At 53.2% G+C, this 18911-nt stretch overlaps 1 protein-coding gene across 1 annotated transcript in view; it reads left to right on the top strand.

Annotated features, from left to right (window-relative positions):
• Clstn3 (calsyntenin 3) overlaps positions 1 to 14212 on the top strand; it is a 25663-nt gene extending 11451 nt beyond the window's left edge. Inside the window, exons 12-18 of the mRNA XM_010611702.3 lie at positions 72 to 220; positions 6795 to 7021; positions 7320 to 7490; positions 8558 to 8703; positions 8881 to 9016; positions 13675 to 13877; positions 14009 to 14212. Coding sequence (XP_010610004.1) covers positions 72 to 220; positions 6795 to 7021; positions 7320 to 7490; positions 8558 to 8703; positions 8881 to 9016; positions 13675 to 13877; positions 14009 to 14149 — 1173 coding nt within the window. The 3' untranslated portion in view covers positions 14150 to 14212. The remainder of the gene's footprint in view (positions 1 to 71; positions 221 to 6794; positions 7022 to 7319; positions 7491 to 8557; positions 8704 to 8880; positions 9017 to 13674; positions 13878 to 14008) is intronic.
• The last annotated feature ends 4699 nt before the right edge of the window (positions 14213 to 18911 follow it).

The raw sequence follows: 18911 nt of genomic DNA, 5'->3' as shown, positions 1-18911 counted from the left end.
ACCTCTCCACCTGCGCGCCTCCCTCCCCGCCTCCTGTCCTGCTCTCAGTTGTGTGTCTGTCTGGGGCCCAGGTCCACGTGAACCCCTCGCAGTCCCTGCTCACCCTGGAGGGGGATGATGTGGAGACCTTCAACCATGCCCTGCAGCACGTGGCTTACATGAACACCCTGCGCTTCGCCACTCCCGGCGTCAGGCCCCTGCGTCTCACCACCGCGGTCAAGTGAGTGCCCGGCGGGCGGGGCAGTCGGAGCAGGCCAGGCCCCTTGTTGGCCCACGGTGTCACCCAGCGGACTCCCCTGCCCCTTCTGTGCCCCTCTGAGCTCACAGAGGGGACTGCAGTCTGCTGCAGGTCACGAGGTAATGTTGGGAGGAGAGCCTGACTAGATGTGGCTTTCCCAAGGAGCAGCTCCTTGTCCTGCGGTTTTGATGGTCCCTCTGCTGATATGTACAGTGGGGCAGAGCACTGGGGAACTGGAGAGCCTGATGTTCACCTGACTCAACTCTAATTGGCCGGATGGCCTTGAGCCAAGAAAGAATTCGGGTTTAATCTGCTTCACTAAGACCTGCGAGGCAAGTGTAAGGAGCCCAGTCTAGGGATTGGCCACTTGTGGTCCCAGGCTTGCCCTGTTTGGTAAACACACTTTCATTGGAACGTAGCATGGCCCGTGGCCCAGGGGTTGGAGTAGAGGCTGCGTGTGGACCAAAAGATGAGAATATGTACTCTCTGGTCCTTTACAGGAGAAGTTTGCTTGCCTCTGAATGGTTTTGAATTCTTTAAAAGAGAAATTCTAGATTATTTCAAGGTTCAGGCATACATTAGGTACTTAAAAATACAGATTGAGAGACAATGAAAGTATAAGTAATAAAGGACACAGGGCCTGTTACTAGCTTTTCAAATAAAATTGGCAAATGAAGGATAATAATAGAGGCTAAAGGAATCATTATGAGAGTTAAACAGTAGAATCCAGATGAAATGCCTAGCAGAGTCTGTAAAGCTTGACTTTTCTTGTATGAAGGCATTTTCACACCTTGTCATGGGGCATGGCCCTGTTTTTGGGGATACTGCTGTTTGGTGGATGCAGCACATGATCTGGAAGTCAGGATTCCTGCATTCTTCCTTCTCTGCCTCAGTTTCTCCAGCTATCTGAAGACAAACATCTGTGACTCCAGTGGGCCTGACTGTCAGGCCTTACACTCAGGGCTGTGGAAGGCAGAAGCAGTGGCTTTTGGGAGTTGGGCCACTGGTCCACGGTGTGTGGTCTTGGCGTGGAGCTGAGGGTCATAGACATTGAGGCCGTGCAGGCGCAGGTCATAGCTGAGTGGGCCCTCACTGTGCTTTCATGAGAACTCCAGAGTTAAGGGTTTCTACCCAGTTATGGAGGGCTCGGTCCCTCTGAGACGAGGGACTCAGCGCCCTCCCTTCAGCATCCTCAGGAATCTCGTCTGAAGGGCAGGCGCTGGTTTCGTCCAGAGGTGGAGCTCACAGGAGGGGTCCCCAACAGAAGGAGCTGACCTCCTCTGTTAGTGGCTCTTCTGAATTCCTCCTGCCTCTTTCAGGCTTGGTTGGGGTTGGAGGCCCATCCTAGCGCCTGGAACCTATTGTTGGCCCTGTAGAAGAGGGAAGGGGCCTCGGCATTTTCTTAAGAGGTTAAGCAAGACAGGTCTGGTGTTTTCAAGTCTAGACCTACCTCATGGTTGGTGTCTTCTTAGTACTTCCCTGGGAGTGTGGGAAAGATATAGAGGGGCTTGTGCATGTGAGAGAGAGAGAGAGAGAGAGAGAGAGAGAGAGAGAGAGAGAGACCGAGACCTAGCAGCACCTCTCTGATGCATATCCTTGTCTTTGTCCGTGTGTGGCTTCCTTAGCTTCCAGTTGTTGGTACTTGGATTTCTGTCCATTTAAAGCCAGATTTATGCAACTATTTGGTCCGTGCTTAAATAAATGCAAGTTTTGGGCCGGGGATTTAGCTCAGCGGTTCGGTGGCCTGCCTTGCAAGCACAAGGACCCAAGTTCAATCCCTGGTACCAAAAAAAAAAAAAGCAAGTTTTGTAAGAGCTACAAATTTTAAAATATTTAAATCTGTTCCTTAGGAAACTTATCTACTCATCATGACATTACCCCCCTAATGATGGAAACATCTCTTTCTCTAGCTTTGTCCTCTTTTCATAGCTCTGATTCGATAGCTGCTTCCTTCAGCCTCTGTCTAGAAGTTCTGCCAGCACCTCAGCTGATTCTGAAATAACTAACTTTATAAATAACGAGTGCCCAAGTAGCCGCTCGCCATAATTTCCCACCCACCTTCTTTTGCAGCACTGGGTTTAACTCGGGGCCTTCACACTGACCTACATTCCCAGCCTTTTGAAAATGTTATTTTGAGTCATGTTCTCCATGAGTTGCTCAGGCTGGGCTTGGGCTTGCAGTCCTCCTGCCAGAATGCTGGGATTACAGGTGTGCACCACCTTTTGTCCCCAACTTTTCTTTCTACCGGGGTCTCCTTGTATCTTCTGGGCTGGAAACCCCTGAGGCATCTTGGGCTCCTCCCTGTTTACCCTCAGTGCACCATCAGTTCCCAGGACACCTAATCTCGTGATACAGGTGTCTGGAATCTGTCCTGTCTTTTCCCATTTTCACAACCTCAAACCTGGCCTCTTGCCCCACCTCCCAACTGCCTGATGTAGTTTCAGTTCACTCTCCACCCTGTGGTGATCTTGAGGCTTTTTCTGAGTGTACTCCTCGATAAAAAAAGACATCAATGACTTTCTGTCCATGGTATAAAACTAAAAGTTGGACTCTTTCATGATACCGAAGATTGAAAAAACCAGAGCCTTCGCACTGAGCTACCTCTCCAGCCCTTTCGTAAATTTATATTTATTTATTTATTTTTGGTACTGGGGATCAAACTCAGGACCTTGTGATTAGAAGGCAGGTGTGGTGCCGCTGAGCTAAATCCCCAGCCCCCATAAATTTTTATTTTGAGATAAAGTCTTGCTAAGTCCTTAAGTTTCTCAGGCTGGGCTTACACACCTGTCATCCTCCTGTCTCAGCCTCCCAGAGTGCTGGGATTACAGAAGTGCAGCGCCATGCCCAGTTCACAGATTGAACTCTCATCGTCACATTCAAAGCTCTTAGCCATGTGTGCTTGCCTCCCTTTCTCCCTCTCTCCTTCCTTTCCTGTTCCTCTTTCTGCCTCCCCACCTTCTGCATGTGTGTGGTGCTGGGGACGGAACCTAGGGCCTTCACACACACAGGACAGGTGCTACATCACTGACCTACATCCCCGACACACTTGCTTCTCTTTCCTGTTTCACGCTCCTCTGTTCCCTTTACTCCTCAGCTCCCGTTCTCCCTTCTGCTGAGGCAGTCTCTTCCCCTCCTTCATAGGCCCAAGTCTGTGTGACCCAGGAACTCAGCAAGTCATGGACATTGGAAACTTCTGGGGCCTGCGTTCATGGCACCTGCTGCTCGAGCAGCCAAGCTGGGCATGCTCAATAACTTCAGCTCTCTCCACGAAATCATTTCAGTCAGTCCGTGGCTGTGTACGTACCAGCGTCCCTACTCCAGTGTGAAATCTTGTTCAAGGTGGATGTATCAGTTCCCTCTGCGCAGCTATGACAGGATACCTGGGACATGATGATTTATCTAGCCAGGGTCTCCCTGCTGTGTCATCTGCTGGTGGAACAGCAGAGAGAAAGTGGTGTAGAGGGAGGGAGAATGGGGGAGAGATAGAGGGAGGGAGAGGGAGAGAGAGCATGTGTGCTACAGTCCTTCCCTAGTCAGCATTTAACCCATGCACTCCTGTGAGTGGAGTTTCTGGGACTAAACACCTCTCATCAGACCCTACCTCTTAATACCACTCTTTTGGGGCTTAAGTTTCCTACAAATGAATTTTTTTGGTGAGGGACCTTTAAACCATACCATTCTGCCCCAGGATCCCCACAATTTATTGTCTTCTCACATGCAAAATAGACTCATTCTGGCCTAGTGACCGAAAAGTCTTCTCTTGTTCCAGCGCAACCCAGAGTCCAGAGTCCAGAGTCCAGAGTCTCACCTAAACAGAGGCGGGTGAGACTGAGGCATGATTTACCCTGGGGCAAATTCCCCTGTGAAATTAAAGTTACCTATTTCCAAAAAACCGTGGTAAGACAAGTATGGGATAGACACTCCCATTCCACAGGGGAGTGACAAGGAAGAAAGAAAGGATGACTGGTCTCAAGCAGTGCAGAGGCTAACAGGGCAGCAACATTAGGTCCTGACTCCAGAGTAGTCTTCAACCCCCCAGGACACCTGCTGGCCACACGGGTGGGTGCGGCTACAGCCCCCAAGGCGTGGGCAGCCCCATTCCCACAGCTGGGCTGGGCGCAGTCCCTGTAGCACTGTCAGTTCTCCCAGCCAGTGCTGCACACTGGTAACCCTGGGGTCTCTGTGGTGACTGCCTTGGTGATGCCTCACTGTGCTGATCAGTGTTGCCCTCATAGGAAGCATGGAAGGTGGCTTCCCCCAGTGACACGTCTGCTTGAGTCCGCAGGCGGTCCGCACATCCTTTGGTACCGAGTGGAGGAAGCCACGCTCCTGCAGCTCCTGCATTCTGAGCTCATGACGAGGCAGCACCGTGTGGTGGCACCAGGGCATCCTCCCTGTCCCCTTCGGAGCAGGGGTCCAGACTGCATTTGAGATGATGGAGCCATGGCCCAGGGCCCCTGTTCCAGAATGTGGAGGACAAGACCAGAGGGGCGCAGGGCTGTGGGTGCCAGTTTCTCCATAGGTCTCACATGGCTTCGGGCCATTCTCCCCATGTCTTGATGCAGAGCACCTTGCTTCCTTCTAACTGTGCCAGTCCCTTTGTTGGAGGCCCGCTTGGCCATGCTCTGGTGCACATGTTCAGTTTTTACTTGGTCACGCTGGGAATTCTTCAAGCCCCCTAGGCCAGTTTCCCTTTCAATGATAAATTCCACCTTTAAGTCATTTCTTTCTCATTTTACTGTATGTGGTTAAAAATAGCCTCACACTCCTTCGATATTTTGCTTAGCATTTTTCTTTCACCAGATGTTCTAGTTCATTGCTCTTAAATTCTGCCTTCCGCAGGACCCTCAGCCATGGTCATAATTTAGCCAATTTTTTTTGGGTTGCTGGGGATTGAACTCAGGACTTTTTGCTTGTGAGAATTTAGTCAAAATTTTTTTGCCAATTGATAGTATGGATAGTCTTTATGATTATCCAATAAGATAGTTTTCTTTCTTTTTAATAATCATCATCATTATTATTATTTTTGATACCGGGGATCGAACTCAGGATCTTGTGCTTGCGAGGCAGGTGGAGGCACCACTGAGCTAAGTCCCTGGTCAAGTCCTTATTTGTTTAAGGGCTGTTACTGCCCACAGCTCTACAATGTTCTGATGATGATTTCTTAGCTAGTTTCCAAGAAGTTCCACACATTCCCTACAGTTATTCTCTTCTAGACCTCACCAGAATCCTTTATGGTCCACTGGGGCAACACAGGTTTTTTCCAGAATTCCCTTCAAAGTTGTTCCAGCCTTTATTCACTGCCTTTATCCACTGCTGCTTCCACGTTTGAGGCCCTTCCTGTCCCGGTCAGCTTTGTGCTGCTGTTGTGGAATCCCTGGGACTAGGTGACTTCCAGAGTCTGGCATTTGATGAGGGCTGCCTTGGTGTTATCATTTCATGGTGGAAAACAGAGAGAAGGAGAGATCAAATTTAAAGCTTCCGTCCTTTTATAATCGGCTTTAATCCATTCACGAGCCCTCCTGTTAGGTCCCAGCTCCTCACACTGCTGCGTTGGGGATTACATTTCCAAAACAGACTTTTTGGGGGATACATTCAAACCAAAGCAGGAAATTTCTTTTTGTTTGGTACCAGGGATTTAACTCAGGACCTTGTGCTTGCAAGGCAAGCATGGTGCCACTGAGCTAAATCCCTGGCCTGGCAGGAAATTTCTTTATAAATACATTTCCCTGGTGCCAACCCAGGCTCCAGATGGCAGCTGTGGTTTAGTGAAAAGATCAATGGGCTCGGAATAAGACACTGACAATGTTTCTTGTATGTGCCTTGTACTTGATCTAATAGAGAGTAGGGATCTTAGCCCTAGTCTACAGTGTGGAAATGGGTTGTAATGAAGTGATGTGGGCAAAGTGGTTCATAAATCAAGTGCTATGAGATGGTTGGTGTCAGTGCTGTTGGCAGAGTGGGGCTGGAGTCTTCCTGGAAGATGGGGCCCTGGGCAGTGCCCTGTTGGGTGGCTTGGAGTGGCAGAGTCCTCTGGGACTGACGCCCGGGGTGGTCAGCCCGTTGGGCAGTGGGTCAAAGTCCAAGGTCAGTTATCTTTGCCACCAGTCAGCTTCTCTGGTATTTGAGGGAATGGAAGGCACACTCAGGAAAAGGGCACCTTTTCATAGATGCCTCCTTACATTTTGGGGCAACATCTGCCAGACAGCATATTGAAACTATGAATGTTTTTTAACCTCTGGATAAAGAACTATCAGTGTATATACATTTTTTTCAGTTCAATTTCTTTTTTTTTATTAAGATAGAGTTTAATAGATGCTCTGTAATCTTGGGGTTCAGCATTGATGATGTAATCACCCCCACAGGTTGGGGCTGCTTTACCTTTTGTCACACCCACTCCAACTTTGCTATGGGGTGGGGGCGGTGTGCTATTCCAGCTCCCTCCAACAGGGGGCACTGTGCTGCAGAGGTGGAGGCCCAGAGTGAAGAACAGAATCTAGATTTTTAAGGGAGAGAGTGCTGGGGTCAAGAGTGCTCTGCCTCCCCGCTCTCCTAGGTGCTTCAGTGAAGAATCCTGTGTCTCCATCCCTGAAGTGGAGGGCTACGTGGTGGTTCTTCAGCCCGATGCTCCCCAGATCCTCCTCAGCGGCACTGCCCATTTTGCCCGCCCTGCTGTGGACTTTGAGGGACCCGAGGGTGTCCCTCTGTTCCCCGATCTTCAGATCACTTGCTCCATTTCTCACCAAGTGGAGGCCAAAAAGGATGAAAGTTGGCAGGGCACAGGTGAGGATGGGCCCCGAAAGTGACATCCAGGACAGTGGCCAATGTCGGCAAGCAGAAGGAGGGAGCAGATGGGGGCTGAGGCGAGAGCAACTACTTCATGTGCTCGCATATGGGCAACTTAGGAGGCCCGTGAATGTAAGGAAACCATGCGTAGTGATTTGATGAAAATGATGCTGACTTCCCTTATGGAAAGCCCCTAGGAGGGGCAGAAAAGTGGCTATGAGCTGATGGTGATGGTCAGGTCTCAGAACCTCAGTGGGCCCAGCTCTGACCCGGACCCGGATTCTCTCTCACCCAGTGACTGACACACGCATGTCAGATGAGATCGTGCACAACCTGGACGGCTGTGAAATTTCTCTGGTTGGGGACGACCTGGACCCCGAGAAAGAAAGCCTGGTCCTGGACATGGCATCCTTACAGCAGCGAGGGCTGGAGCTCACCAACACATCCGCCTACCTCACTGTCACTGGTCAGTGGGCCCCGAGAGCTGTGCTTGGTGTGTGCTCCTTCCTGAGGTAGTGCCTGGGCCCTCCACCCAGCTGGAAGATATTTGGCTTCCAGACTGTGCTGGGGAAGTACGCTGGGTGCTGTGGGCTCCACACTTCCCTCTCTTCCCGTCCTCTCCTCTGTGGCCCCCTGGCTTCACTTCCGTTTCTCTCCAGGCCTCTGACATCCCTCCCCTCTTTGAGCTCAGGCTTCCTGATGAGCTATTTGGTATTATTGGTCACCTTCCCTGTCTTCCAGCTCACTCGACTCCTATAGCTTTTTCCCCCTGGTACTGGGGATCAAACTTAGGATTGTGCACTTGCCAGGCAGGTGCAGCACCACCCAGATAAATCCCCAGCCTAGCTTTATTTTCTTTTTTCTTTTGGTACTGGGGATTGAACTTGGAACCTTGCGCTTGCAAGGCAGGCGGCAGAACTGCTGAGCTAAATCCCTGCCCCTAGCTTTTTAAAAAAATTAACTGTATTGGTACATTTTCGGTATATATTATGATCACATGCATCAGTGGGAATTTGTGCCTGTAGGTGATGTACCTTGGGTGGGGAGTGGGAGGGAGGGAAGGGGAATGAGGAAAAGCACACACCGTAGTGATCATCTGTTAGCGAACACTGGGGAGTGGCGAGCTGCTGGTTTCCAGAATACTTTGCAGAGCCCCGTGGGTGGGAGAATGGAGAAGAGGCCAGTGGCCACCCCTTCCTGTATCCCTCCCCTCCTGAGCCTCAGGGAGGCTGTGTTCTCCATTTCTCTCCTGCCTGTCGCCTCGCTTCTGTTGTGCTTTCTCCTTTCCTTCCCAGAAGCCACAGAGCTGACTGAGGAGGGCAGAGCAGAAAGTGGGGCCTTGCTCGCTCTACCCCAGCGCACTGGAGTGGAGTGGAGAGGGGGCAGCATTCTTACCGGGGAGCCCAGCGTGCACCCTGTGGGGATGGGGCTGCGCCCTCTGTGGCTTTGCCTGCGGTCTTCTGGTGGGAGTGGAGTGGGAGGGCTGCCCAGGCCACCTTCGCTGGCCCCTGCACGCTCGTCCATGTTCCCTAGGTGTGGAGAGCATCACCGTGTATGAAGAGATCCTGAGGCAGGCTCATTACCGGCTGCGACACGGAGCCGCCCTCTATGCCAGGAAGTTCCGGCTGTCCTGCTCAGAGATGAATGGCCGCTATTCCAGCAATGAGTTCATTGTGGAGGTACCCAGAGGGCTCCCTCCACCCTAGCTTTAGTCTGTGGCTGGTGGGCAGGGACCCTGAAGCCGGGGGACTCCTGGTCTGGCCCTGGGTAGAGGAGGAGGTGCGGGGGTGCAGTTAGGAGGGGCACAGGGCTCTGGAGGTGAGGAGCGTGTGCCATGGACCCTGTCCTCTGCCCAGGTCAACGTGTTGCACAGCATGAACCGGGTTGCCCACCCCAGTCACGTGCTCAGCTCCCAGCAGTTCCTGCACCGAGGTCACCAGCCCCCTCCGGAGATGGCTGGGCATAGCCTGGCCAGCTCCCACCGGAACTCCAGTACGTGAGCTGAGGCAGGCTGGGTGGGAGGGCTGGGCACAGGCACCCTCCCTTTCACCCTGGGACAGGAGGTGCAGGGTGGAGCAGTGGATTCTGTTCCCTTGGCACCTGCTGAGTGGGCAGTTTCGGACTTGTCCCTTCATCTGCCATTGCCCCATCACTGTCAGTGCTTATGCCTGGAGTCCGTCATTGTGGGGTTTGTGTGTCTTTGTTATTCCCGCTGACCCTGGCCACACAAAATTAGCTCTAGACCTAGAGATCTGGATGAAGCTCTCAGATATCTACTGAGCAACCAAAGGGTACTAGCACTGTCTTAAAATGGTATCTGGGACATAAAAGAATTATCGATACTGTCCTTCCTTCAAGGAGAGAGTTGCTATAGTTATACGCTGTCTACAAAATTGTCAGAATATTTCTGAAAAAAAATGTGTAAAGCTTTACCTCCAGATGGGGTGCTACCTTCAAAATAGTCTTGGCCCCTGGCCATGGTCCTTCACCAGAGGCACATTTTTTTTTTTTCCTCAGTGTAAAAGTTGCTTAATGGTAGAAATATCAGAAAGCACAAGTGTGAAAAAGAACAACAGGCCAGGCTTCTACCACAGATGAGACCACTCTTAATATGGTGTATTATGTTCCAGTCTGTTTTCTATGCATTTTTCTTTTCTTTATGAAGTAGCAATCTATTTTGTAAGCTGACATTTACATTTAATTTTATAAAGTAAGTCTTTCTGTACATTACTAAAAACTGACCAATGACTCTGACGGTGCTGAAAGTGACCTTTGGAGTTCCGTTTCAGAGTTATTTTCAAAGCCAAGTTACAAGGTGCATTTATTTGTGTCACTTTTGGACACACCTTGCCTTTGGCCCATTTGGTATTAGCCTACTTAATTGTCTGCTTTTGTCAGAGCTGGCTCTGGAAGTCATTTTAATTTTTTAAACATTGAAGTCGCTCTCTGACTTGTCGCCTTTGAAGAGTGTCAGAAGGCTGTGCAGTGGGCCCTTAGGCAATTCTCTGGGGATTTCACGAGTGCTTTCTTGGGGGAAGTTGTGATCCCTGACCACTGCCAGGAAGGCAGCACTCATTTCAGTGCAGGTAATGGTAAGGGTAAGGTTGTCAACTACAAGGAGGTTTCGCGCTGTGCGCATCACCATGTTACACACATAGAACTCATCTAGCCATTGCCAACAATAAGAAAAATAGGTGTTACAGTCATTCCATTTAAGTGCAAGGAAATAGAGGCACAGAGAGGTCAAACACAAAGGTGGAGTCAGCACTGGGATCCAGGCGGTATGTTCCAACAGCCTGTGCCCTAACATGGCCCTCAACCCCGACATAACCAAAGCTGGGTGTGCTGTTGTACGGCTGTAACCTCAGCACTGTAAGAGACTGAGGCAGGAGAATCACAAATTTGAGCCCATCCTGGGCAACTTAGCAACTTACTAGTACTCTGTCTCAAAATATAAAATAAAACAAGCTGCAGATGTAGCTTAGTGAGAAGGCCCTGAGTTTAATCTCCGCTGGTGCCTGCCCCCAAGCATAAACAAATTGCAAAGAAAGGTTCAAAGACGCATCACACGATATTTAGTCAATAGAGACATTGTAGTGAACTAAATCTTTATTTTTTTTGGAACCTTTGGGGCCTCCTCTCCCTCCCTCCTTTTCCTCCTACCCTTGCTCTGAGCTGGAGACTTTGGTTGCCAGCTCCAGTCTGCCTTTGCTTCTTCCCTTACCTTGGCCTGAGCAGGCGCAGGGGTCAGAGTTTGGCTGAGGGCCTTGGAGAGGCACCATGCCCAGCTCATGAGGAGATTCACTTCATCAAACCTGTTTCAGAGCCCTTTCCTGACTCCCCAGGTCTTCCCTTCCTCCCACTTCCCAAGCCTAAGGGTGGTGTTGCAGAATTATGGTTTTGAAATATCATCTTAATCATGCAGAAGCAGCAGGAGATACAATCTGGCCCAGTGGGACGGAGGCCCATTTCTCTGTGTCCGTGTGCTCTGGACAAAGATCGGTGCAGCCTGGGAAGGTCAGGGACAGTGGCCTATGTAGGGGCTGAGCTCAGACCTTGGAAAGAAGACCTGCAAGACTGAGAAGCATGGGAAAGAATGAGAATTTGGGAATCTGGGAGGGCAGTTAAGGGAGAATGAGATTGTTTGAGGAGGGTGAGAGGAGCTATGTACTCATCCTAAACTTTGATGTACACCATAGTTACTCAGGAGCTTTAAGAACTCTTGGCGTTTATATGACACCCTGAAACAGTGACATCAGAACATCTGGGGGTGACAGCCAAGCACCAGTAGTTCTCAGAGATCCCTGCATATTTCCAGTGCCCAGAAAAGTTTGGACACCATTTCCTTACTTTGTTTCCTATAAAAATCTGAAACTTCCCAGAAAAACTCACAAAAAAAAGAAAATGAACGAAGAGATAATTCGCTTCCTTGCAGCGAAAGTGGAAGGAAACCGGAGCAGCTGTGCGGTGGTAGGATAGGCACCAAAGGGAAGACAACTCCCCCGAAGCTCTTTCCTCATAGGAGGGGACCACCTGGGGCTGAGGACAGGGATTTCAATAGTGTCCTCAGGATCAGAGAGGTCCTTTGCTAAAACAGCCCTGACACTTGGCCAGAGAGGTTGCTCAAGGGCAGAATGAACTGATTCAATCTCACACAGCTAGAAGGGTCGATGGAACTTCTTAATTCTTGGTTTTTGTCTGTAGCTAATTTTAAAATCCTCCCATCTCCCTGGCCTCCTGGGTCATCTCACTCTAATTAGCCTGACTTGTTTGCCTACAAAGTGTCTGCATTTTATCTTCCTTGTGGTCCTTTCTTATTCCTGGTAATCAACCTGGCATTTCCTTCACCAGCCCAGGGCCCAGAGGGACAAGCACACTGGTGAGGGCACACACCAGCAGCTTTGGCTTGTTCTCCTGGTGCCAGGTATAACTTCACTTGCCGTGGCTCTACTGTCTCAGGCAGATGGGCGGGAAGGGCGGTTCTGTCTTCTTGTCCCTCCTCCCGTTGGCTGACAGTTGAGAAATGTTCATCCTGCCTGCCCATCTTCCTGGTGGAGCCAATGCCCAGAGGAAGCCCGCCCACTGCACTGCTCTGGCAGGGTCAGTCTGTCTGGCACGTGGCCCCAAGTAGGCTATGGGTCAGGTCAGGCCAGGGATACACTTGGCTGAGAGCGCTCCGGGCAGCCTCCAGGAGTGTGTGGCTGGTGGTCCTGCCCAGGCAGGCCTTCTCACATGCCTGCATGGCACTGGAGCGGGTGACAGTGTGAGCGGGCTGGTGGCTGGTGAGGAGGTCATTTGCAGCAGGGTGTGGGATCTCCTGGGCTTCATGCTTCTCTGCTCTGCTCTGTTCTATCTCCACGAACATCTCAGGCTATAGGTAAACTTGGGGCTGGGCTGGAATGTAATGTGTGTGTGTCCAGGAGCTGCCTATGCAGCGCTCACATGGAACAGTCCCGGAGCAAGGGCCTGAGTGTCCTGGGTCAGGCTGTCTCGCGGGGGTGTGGACTCATGTGGCCTGTCGTGACTCAGCTGCCTTCTAAGGCCCTGGGCCTGTGGGTGTACCTGTGGGGTGTCTACCTCCATGTGCTGTCCCTGGGGCTAGAGACCACCTTGCTTTGCCTCCTTGAGCTTCTCCGAGCGCTGTGCCTGTCTGTGCTGAGGGCGGCCAGGGCCGTGCTCATGGCCGCCTCCTCTGGGGCCCATGTGGCCCAAGCCTGCAGTGTTTACATCGTCCTTCAGGGCCTTTCATGGTCTGCCCAGCTGGCTGGGAGCTGGGTGGCTCTGCTCCTGTGGCTCTTTCACGCCTTGCTGGAGATGCTGAGACGCATTCCATTAATTCCGATATTTGATCAGGTGGCCAGGTGGATGGTGAGGACAGGTGTGCAGGCCAGCAGGGCCCTGGCTCAGGTGCGGGGCATGGGGACCCTTGTGCAGCTGTGTGTCCACGTGTTCTTCCTGGGCCTGTACCTGTGCATGCATGTCTGTCTGTCCGCCATCAGCTCGCAGGTCCGTGTGCGGGTGCAGGTGCCCTTCCGCCTCTCGCTGCCTGTCAGGATCCACATCCCCCTGAGCCTGGGCATCAAAGTGAGGCTGAAGCGGGGGAAGAAGGGGAGCGCTGAGGGGGAGGCAGGGACTCCTCAGGGGGAGGCCAGGAAGGAGCAGACGCCCTGCACGCCCAGACGCCTTGAGCCCACGAGGAGGGAGGTGTCGTCCAGCAGGAGCGAGTCCAGCTCAGGTGGGTGTGTGAAGGGCTGCCCGTGCCCCTCGGCCTGTCCCCGACCATGGGGCATTAGCTCCTCCAGGGGGCTCTGGGGCCTGCATCTGCTCCCGCCTCGTCAGGCCTTTGTGGCTGCCCCTCTCCATCCCTCACCCTGGGCATCTCTGTCTAGGCAGACCCTGTCCTTGTGCTGTGTCGCTGTCATGGCAGTGCTGGCCTGGTGCGTCCCCTCCCTTGGCCCCTGCCTCCCTCTCTGCGTGCTCTCCTGTCCTACTGCAGCTGCTCCGCTCCTGCCCTTCCTGGTGCCTGTTTCTCTTCCAGCTTCTCAGGCTGCTGACCTGTGCTGGGCCACCACAGATGGTGGTCCTCTTGCTGCCTGGTGCAGTGCCCCACCCGGCCATAGGCCCATGTTCTCCTCCTGCTCTCCCTGCAGTGGTCCCCAGTGCTGCGACCCTCATCATTGTGGTGTGTGTGGGCTTCCTGGTGCTCATGGTCATCCTGGGCCTCGTGCGCATCCATTCCCTTCACCGCCGGGTATCAGGGGCCGGTGGGCCCCCAGGGACTGCCAGTGACCCCAAGGACCCGGACCTCTTCTGGGACGACTCTGCTCTCACCATCATTGTGAACCCCATGGAGGTGAGTGGCTCTGTGGATGGAGGGGCTCAGAAGAGACCCGGCCTTGGGTGGATGCTCTGGCTTCTCCAGAGGGCAGAGGCCCTGGGGTGGGCAGGTGTTGACCCTTCTTCCTGCGCTCCTGCCCTCTCTAGTCCTACCAGAGCCGGCAGGCCCGCGTGGCGGGGCCAGTCGGGGGCCAGCAGGAGGACGAGGACAGCAGCGACTCTGAGGCAGCTGACTCCCCGAGCAGTGACGAGAGACGCATCATTGAGGGCCCCCCGCACCGCTACTGAGGCCAGGCTCCTGCCAGAGAGCAAGAGCAAGCTCTGCCTGGGGAGATGGAGACCTGGAGAGAAGCTGAAGGACATTCTGAGAGAAGAGACCCAGAGGCAGGCGGCTCTGCAGACAGGCGTCCTTCAGTCTCAAAAGCCAGTAGCCCTCCTGGCGCCATCCCTGCCCTCCTCCTCCATATGCCCTTGCCTTGGGCCTGTCCTTCCCTGGCTGCCTCTGTGGTACCCGAGGTGGCTGGAGGACCCCAGCAGCCCTTTCTCTCTGCCACAGCAGAGGCCCCCTTCCTCCCCATGTCTGTCTACCCCCACCTGCCCCGCTCTGTCCTGGGGAGGAGGCGTGGGGAGCCGTGGCTGGGCAGCAGTGGGGTCGAGGGGCTCTGCCACTGGCCCTTCTCCCGCTGTCCTGTCCCAGAGGCTGTCCTCCCTGGCCCCTGTGGCTGGGCCTGCCCTGCTGCTCTCCGATCCTCCCCTCTGCTTCCATTTCACTCTGGGGATCCCCACTTCTCCACTTTCCAAGTTCCCTTCCTTTGTCGTCCTCTTTCCTCTTCTGCCCCTGAAGTCCTGGGGCCCTACATCCCTGCCCCTTCCTCCCTGACCAGCTTGTGGCTGGCTGGTGGGGCTGGAAAGGGGAGCAGGAGCCCTGGGTGTATTATATATGATGTATATTTTTTCAATGTTGTCATGAGTGCAACCCCGTGTCCCTGTGTGCAGCTCACAGCCTTTGTGTGTGTGTGTGTGTGTGTGTGTGTGTGTGTGTGTGTGTGGCACTGTCATATCCTGGGTCAGGGGTAGGGGATGGGTGTGGCCAGAGAGGGGATAAACCCTGGGGTTTTCAAATAAAACAACCAAAAAAAGAAAAATCTGCAGAAGCTTCGTCCTAGCCCCTGGTTCCCTGGGTGTGGGTAGCAGGCGCTCAAGTTTCAGTCCCTTGGGTGTCAGTAGAGCTGGGTGAGGGGTGGAAATGGTGTCCCAGGTGCGCTGCCCAGGTGCATCCTCGGGACACCGGCCTTTGGGAGAGAAGCTGGGTCTCGCTCCCCTTAGCACCCCTAGACAGAGACAACCCAAGGAGTCCTGCAGACGCCTGGGTACACGCACACCCGGTGACTAGTGGGGGACACTGTCAGTCCCTTCTGCATCTGCTGGAACGTGTGTCGGGAGCATGCTGACTCCCGGCCCAGGAGTCCGAGACAGAGGCAGCCATGCTGCTATTTGGAACCAAGGGCTCTGGAGCTTCCCTGCTGAGCAGCCTGTGGCCTGCGGTTTCCCTGCTGTGGCTGCTGAGTGGCCCTGGTCTGGCTCTCAGTTCTCCATCCCAGGACTGACCTAAGCCCCAGGTGGCTCAGGACAGAACCAGAAGAGCTGTTTCGGGAGTGAGTATCCCTTCCATGCTGTCCCTGCCCCAGGAAGGGCTCTTTTCTGTGGAATGAGGGGGTCCGAGATCAGTGAGTTTCTCCAAGTGCTCTGTGCTGTGGTTGCCTGGTGGTGAAGTTCTCACCTCTACCTGATATCCACACCCACTCACCTCTGCCAGGTGGCCTCGCTAGCCCTGCCTTCCTTCCTGATTGGTATTTCTACCACCTGTGGTATCCACCTGGGTGTCCTGTGCCTCAACCTTTGTTCTGACTTCACTGTCCTGCTGCTCTCACCTGCACCCCAGTTACGTGAGCCCTGAAGGTCAGTCTAGATTCCTTCCTCTCCCACTCCATGTCCAGTGGTGTCTGAACCCCGTCCTTAAAACTGCTCAGAGATGACTTTGTCTCTTGTGCTGTCCTTGCTGCTGTCTCCTCTACTCTTACCCTGTTTTCTCGTGCTGTGTCCCAAGAAGGCTCCTCCCCACTCTCCACTGACGCTTGTCCCCAACTCTGGTCTCATGTGTCAGCCTCCTCTTTGGGAAATTCCCTATCTCCTGTCATTGCTGTGCCTTGGCCCCTTAACCCAGGTGGGCCTGGTCCCCCACCCCCTCTTCTTTGCCTGTCTGTTGTACTTCTGGGTCACTGGGCTCTTTCTTGCCTTGTAGCTGTGTGTGCTGCTCCCCTGTGCGCCCAGTAATTTTACTGCTGAAGACCCAGGTCAGACACTTCCCGGAATCTGTGAGAGCATATCCCACAGGCTGTGGCCCGGGTCTGTGCATTCTCTCTGCAGCTCTCACTGGGCCTGGCACACAGTAGGGTGCACAAAAGGGTGAATGAGGCCATGTGTGGTTTTCAGACTCCGAGAAGGCTCACTGGTGGGAAGAGAGAGCTGCATTGCTGGCCCATTGTCCTGGGAAATCAGGGGACAGAAGGTGGCCAATCAGAGGCCCTGCAGCAGCCTCTCCTGTCATGGTCTGTCTAGATGCCAGGCTGTTGTGTCATGATTTATGACAGCATTACTCCCAGAGTCCCTCTGAAGGTCACAGTGAAGGTCAGAGTCTTGAGACCATGGAGAGCTTTAGCTCTCAAAGGAGTCTGAGGCAGTTTTTGGTTTGTGGGCCTGAATTCCTATACATTCATCCCCCTCTCCTCCCTGTTCTTATCCTCTTGTCCTCACCCTCTTTTTCCTCATCTGTCTCGAGACCACAGCTCCCCATGCAGAAGAGTGGAAGCCACTGTTTCTGTTTGCCTTAGAAGCCTCCTGCCTGGCTGAGACCTGGCTGAGACTCATGGTCTTTACCTCCAGCTCAAGTTGTAGGGGTGGGGAGTGGCGTGAGAGAAGGCAAGCTGGCTGCAAGTTCTGTCCCTTCAGAACTGCCATGTGGCAGCCTAGTCTTTGTAGCACCTGGTCCATCTCTGGGCCCTTCCTGCATCATGTGTCTCTGGCTAAGTGTGGCTTCTGCTGGGGTCCAACCATTTGACAGCAGGTTCCAGGACACTCTCCAGGCAGAAGCACTGACCGCTGAAAATTTCTTAGAGGTGTAGCCTTCCCATTCCTCCTCTTCATCCTCAGATCTGACACCCCAGGACCTGGCCCAAAATTTCCATCGTCTTCCTCTGTGACTGCTGGGTAGGCAGAGGTGCCACCGTGGGTGGGCAAGGGGGTTCCAGAGACCTGGGGAAGATGTCGAACTCCACCTGGCACCACTTGCCCCAAACTTATGCTCTTAGTTGTTGACTCAGCATCATCTCTCTGTCTCTGTCTCTCTCTGTCTCTGTCTCTCTGTCTCTGTCTCTCTCTTTCTCTCTCTCTCTCTCTCTCTCTCACACACACACACACACACACACACTGGGGTGTAGGAATCACAAACACCACTTGGCATGAGACAGGATGCCAAGTCTGCTGATGGAGGGAAAGGGCAGGCAGGAGTCCAAATGGGTTTTTATTTTGTTGCTCAAAATCTCTTGGAGAGATGTCTCCTGACAGCCTCATAGAAGCTGGCAAAGCCTCAGGATCTCAGCCTCAGGATCTTGGCAGGGTTTCCAGTTCACCTATTCCCAATTTAATTAGAAACAGCAAACATGTTTCCCTCGGCCTTGCTCGAGTTTTTCCTCCTGGGGCAGGAGGCTGCTTTCCTCTCAAGTCCACTCTGCAGTGAAAATTAATTAGCTGCATAAAAGGTGCCCAATAAAGAGCCCTGTGCTTGGGGAGACAAGGAGCTGCAGCAGATACATTAACTCCTGTTTGAGGGCAACGCACCTTCCTCCTCCTGGGACTGAGCCAGACTGAGCTGTCTCCTCCACCCTGTGGGGCAGATGAACACAAACAGCACAGCTGTGCCCACGTCATGAGTTGCACCCACCCTGCAGCTGATGCGCCCTCAGCAGCGCTTCTGAAATCTCCGCAGCAGCCCCACTGTGGCTTTCTTACAGAAGGTCACAGACCACAAGGCACTCCCCGTGGCTTCCACGGCTCTGCATACTGTGGGGCTGGCTCCCTGATCCCACGTTCTAGGGAAAGCTCCTCACCCACTGTCCTGCAGACACACAGTGGGCTCCCTCTGGCTGCCCCCAGGAGGGAGGAGGAGGAGACCGAGCAGGAGAGATGGGTGTCAGACAGATGGGGGAGCGGCCACGTCTGCCTCTACTGCAGGCTGCAGTCCCTGCCTCTCCTGCGGCACCAAACTGCAGAGAGCTTAAAATACTCTCGCCCTACAGGAAAAGGACGGACCAGGGTCTAAATTTAGCGAGTGGCAGTGGGTAGGAGGGGGATGGAGATTCTGGGATGTGGCAGAGTTGGCTTTGTTAGAAAAGGAGCAGGAACCTGGTATCGGCTGGCGATTCCAGTCCACATGGACCTGATTATTCAGCCTCAGAGACCCAACCCCAATTTCTGCAGTCTTCTCCAATCTCCCCATCAGGGTGTGTTTCCAGGAAAAACACTTGCAGGTTGGGGTTGTGTGGCTCCTCCTCCTGGAACTCAGTGTGGCTGGCTCTGGGCTTTAACTGATGCAAAAGCCCCACTGGAGGATTTGGGGCCAGGCACTGAAGACAGTCTTCCATCCCTGGCCCCACAGAGACCAGAACTAAGTCCACAGGCATGACATGGTGGTGAGGGCAACACAACTTCCCGAAGACAGCCTTGGGATTGGCCCTGGGGGATGTGGGCTGCTCTTGCCCCCATGCCTTTGAGTCTGAGTGCGCTCAGCACAGCTGCCTGGGCCAGTGACTGTTGGCCTCAGGGATCTGTGCCTGACAGTCCATCTTTGGCTTTGAGGAAACCCAAAGCAGAGAAGGCCCCTCTTGCCCTGTAAGGTAGTGGGAGGAGGGATTGAAAACAGTGAAGCGTATATTCAAATCTCAGAGTTGTCTTGGCCTTCAACTTCTTTTTTTCTTAGTAAATGTTTACAATA

Source organism: Fukomys damarensis, unplaced genomic scaffold, assembly GCF_012274545.1.
Source record: "Fukomys damarensis isolate Sample0158 unplaced genomic scaffold, DMR_v1.0_HiC HiC_scaffold_19, whole genome shotgun sequence".
Classification (NCBI taxonomy): domain Eukaryota; kingdom Metazoa; phylum Chordata; class Mammalia; order Rodentia; family Bathyergidae; genus Fukomys; species Fukomys damarensis.
Note: the sequence above shows the minus strand (reverse complement) of the source record. Positions and strands in the feature narration are given on the sequence as shown.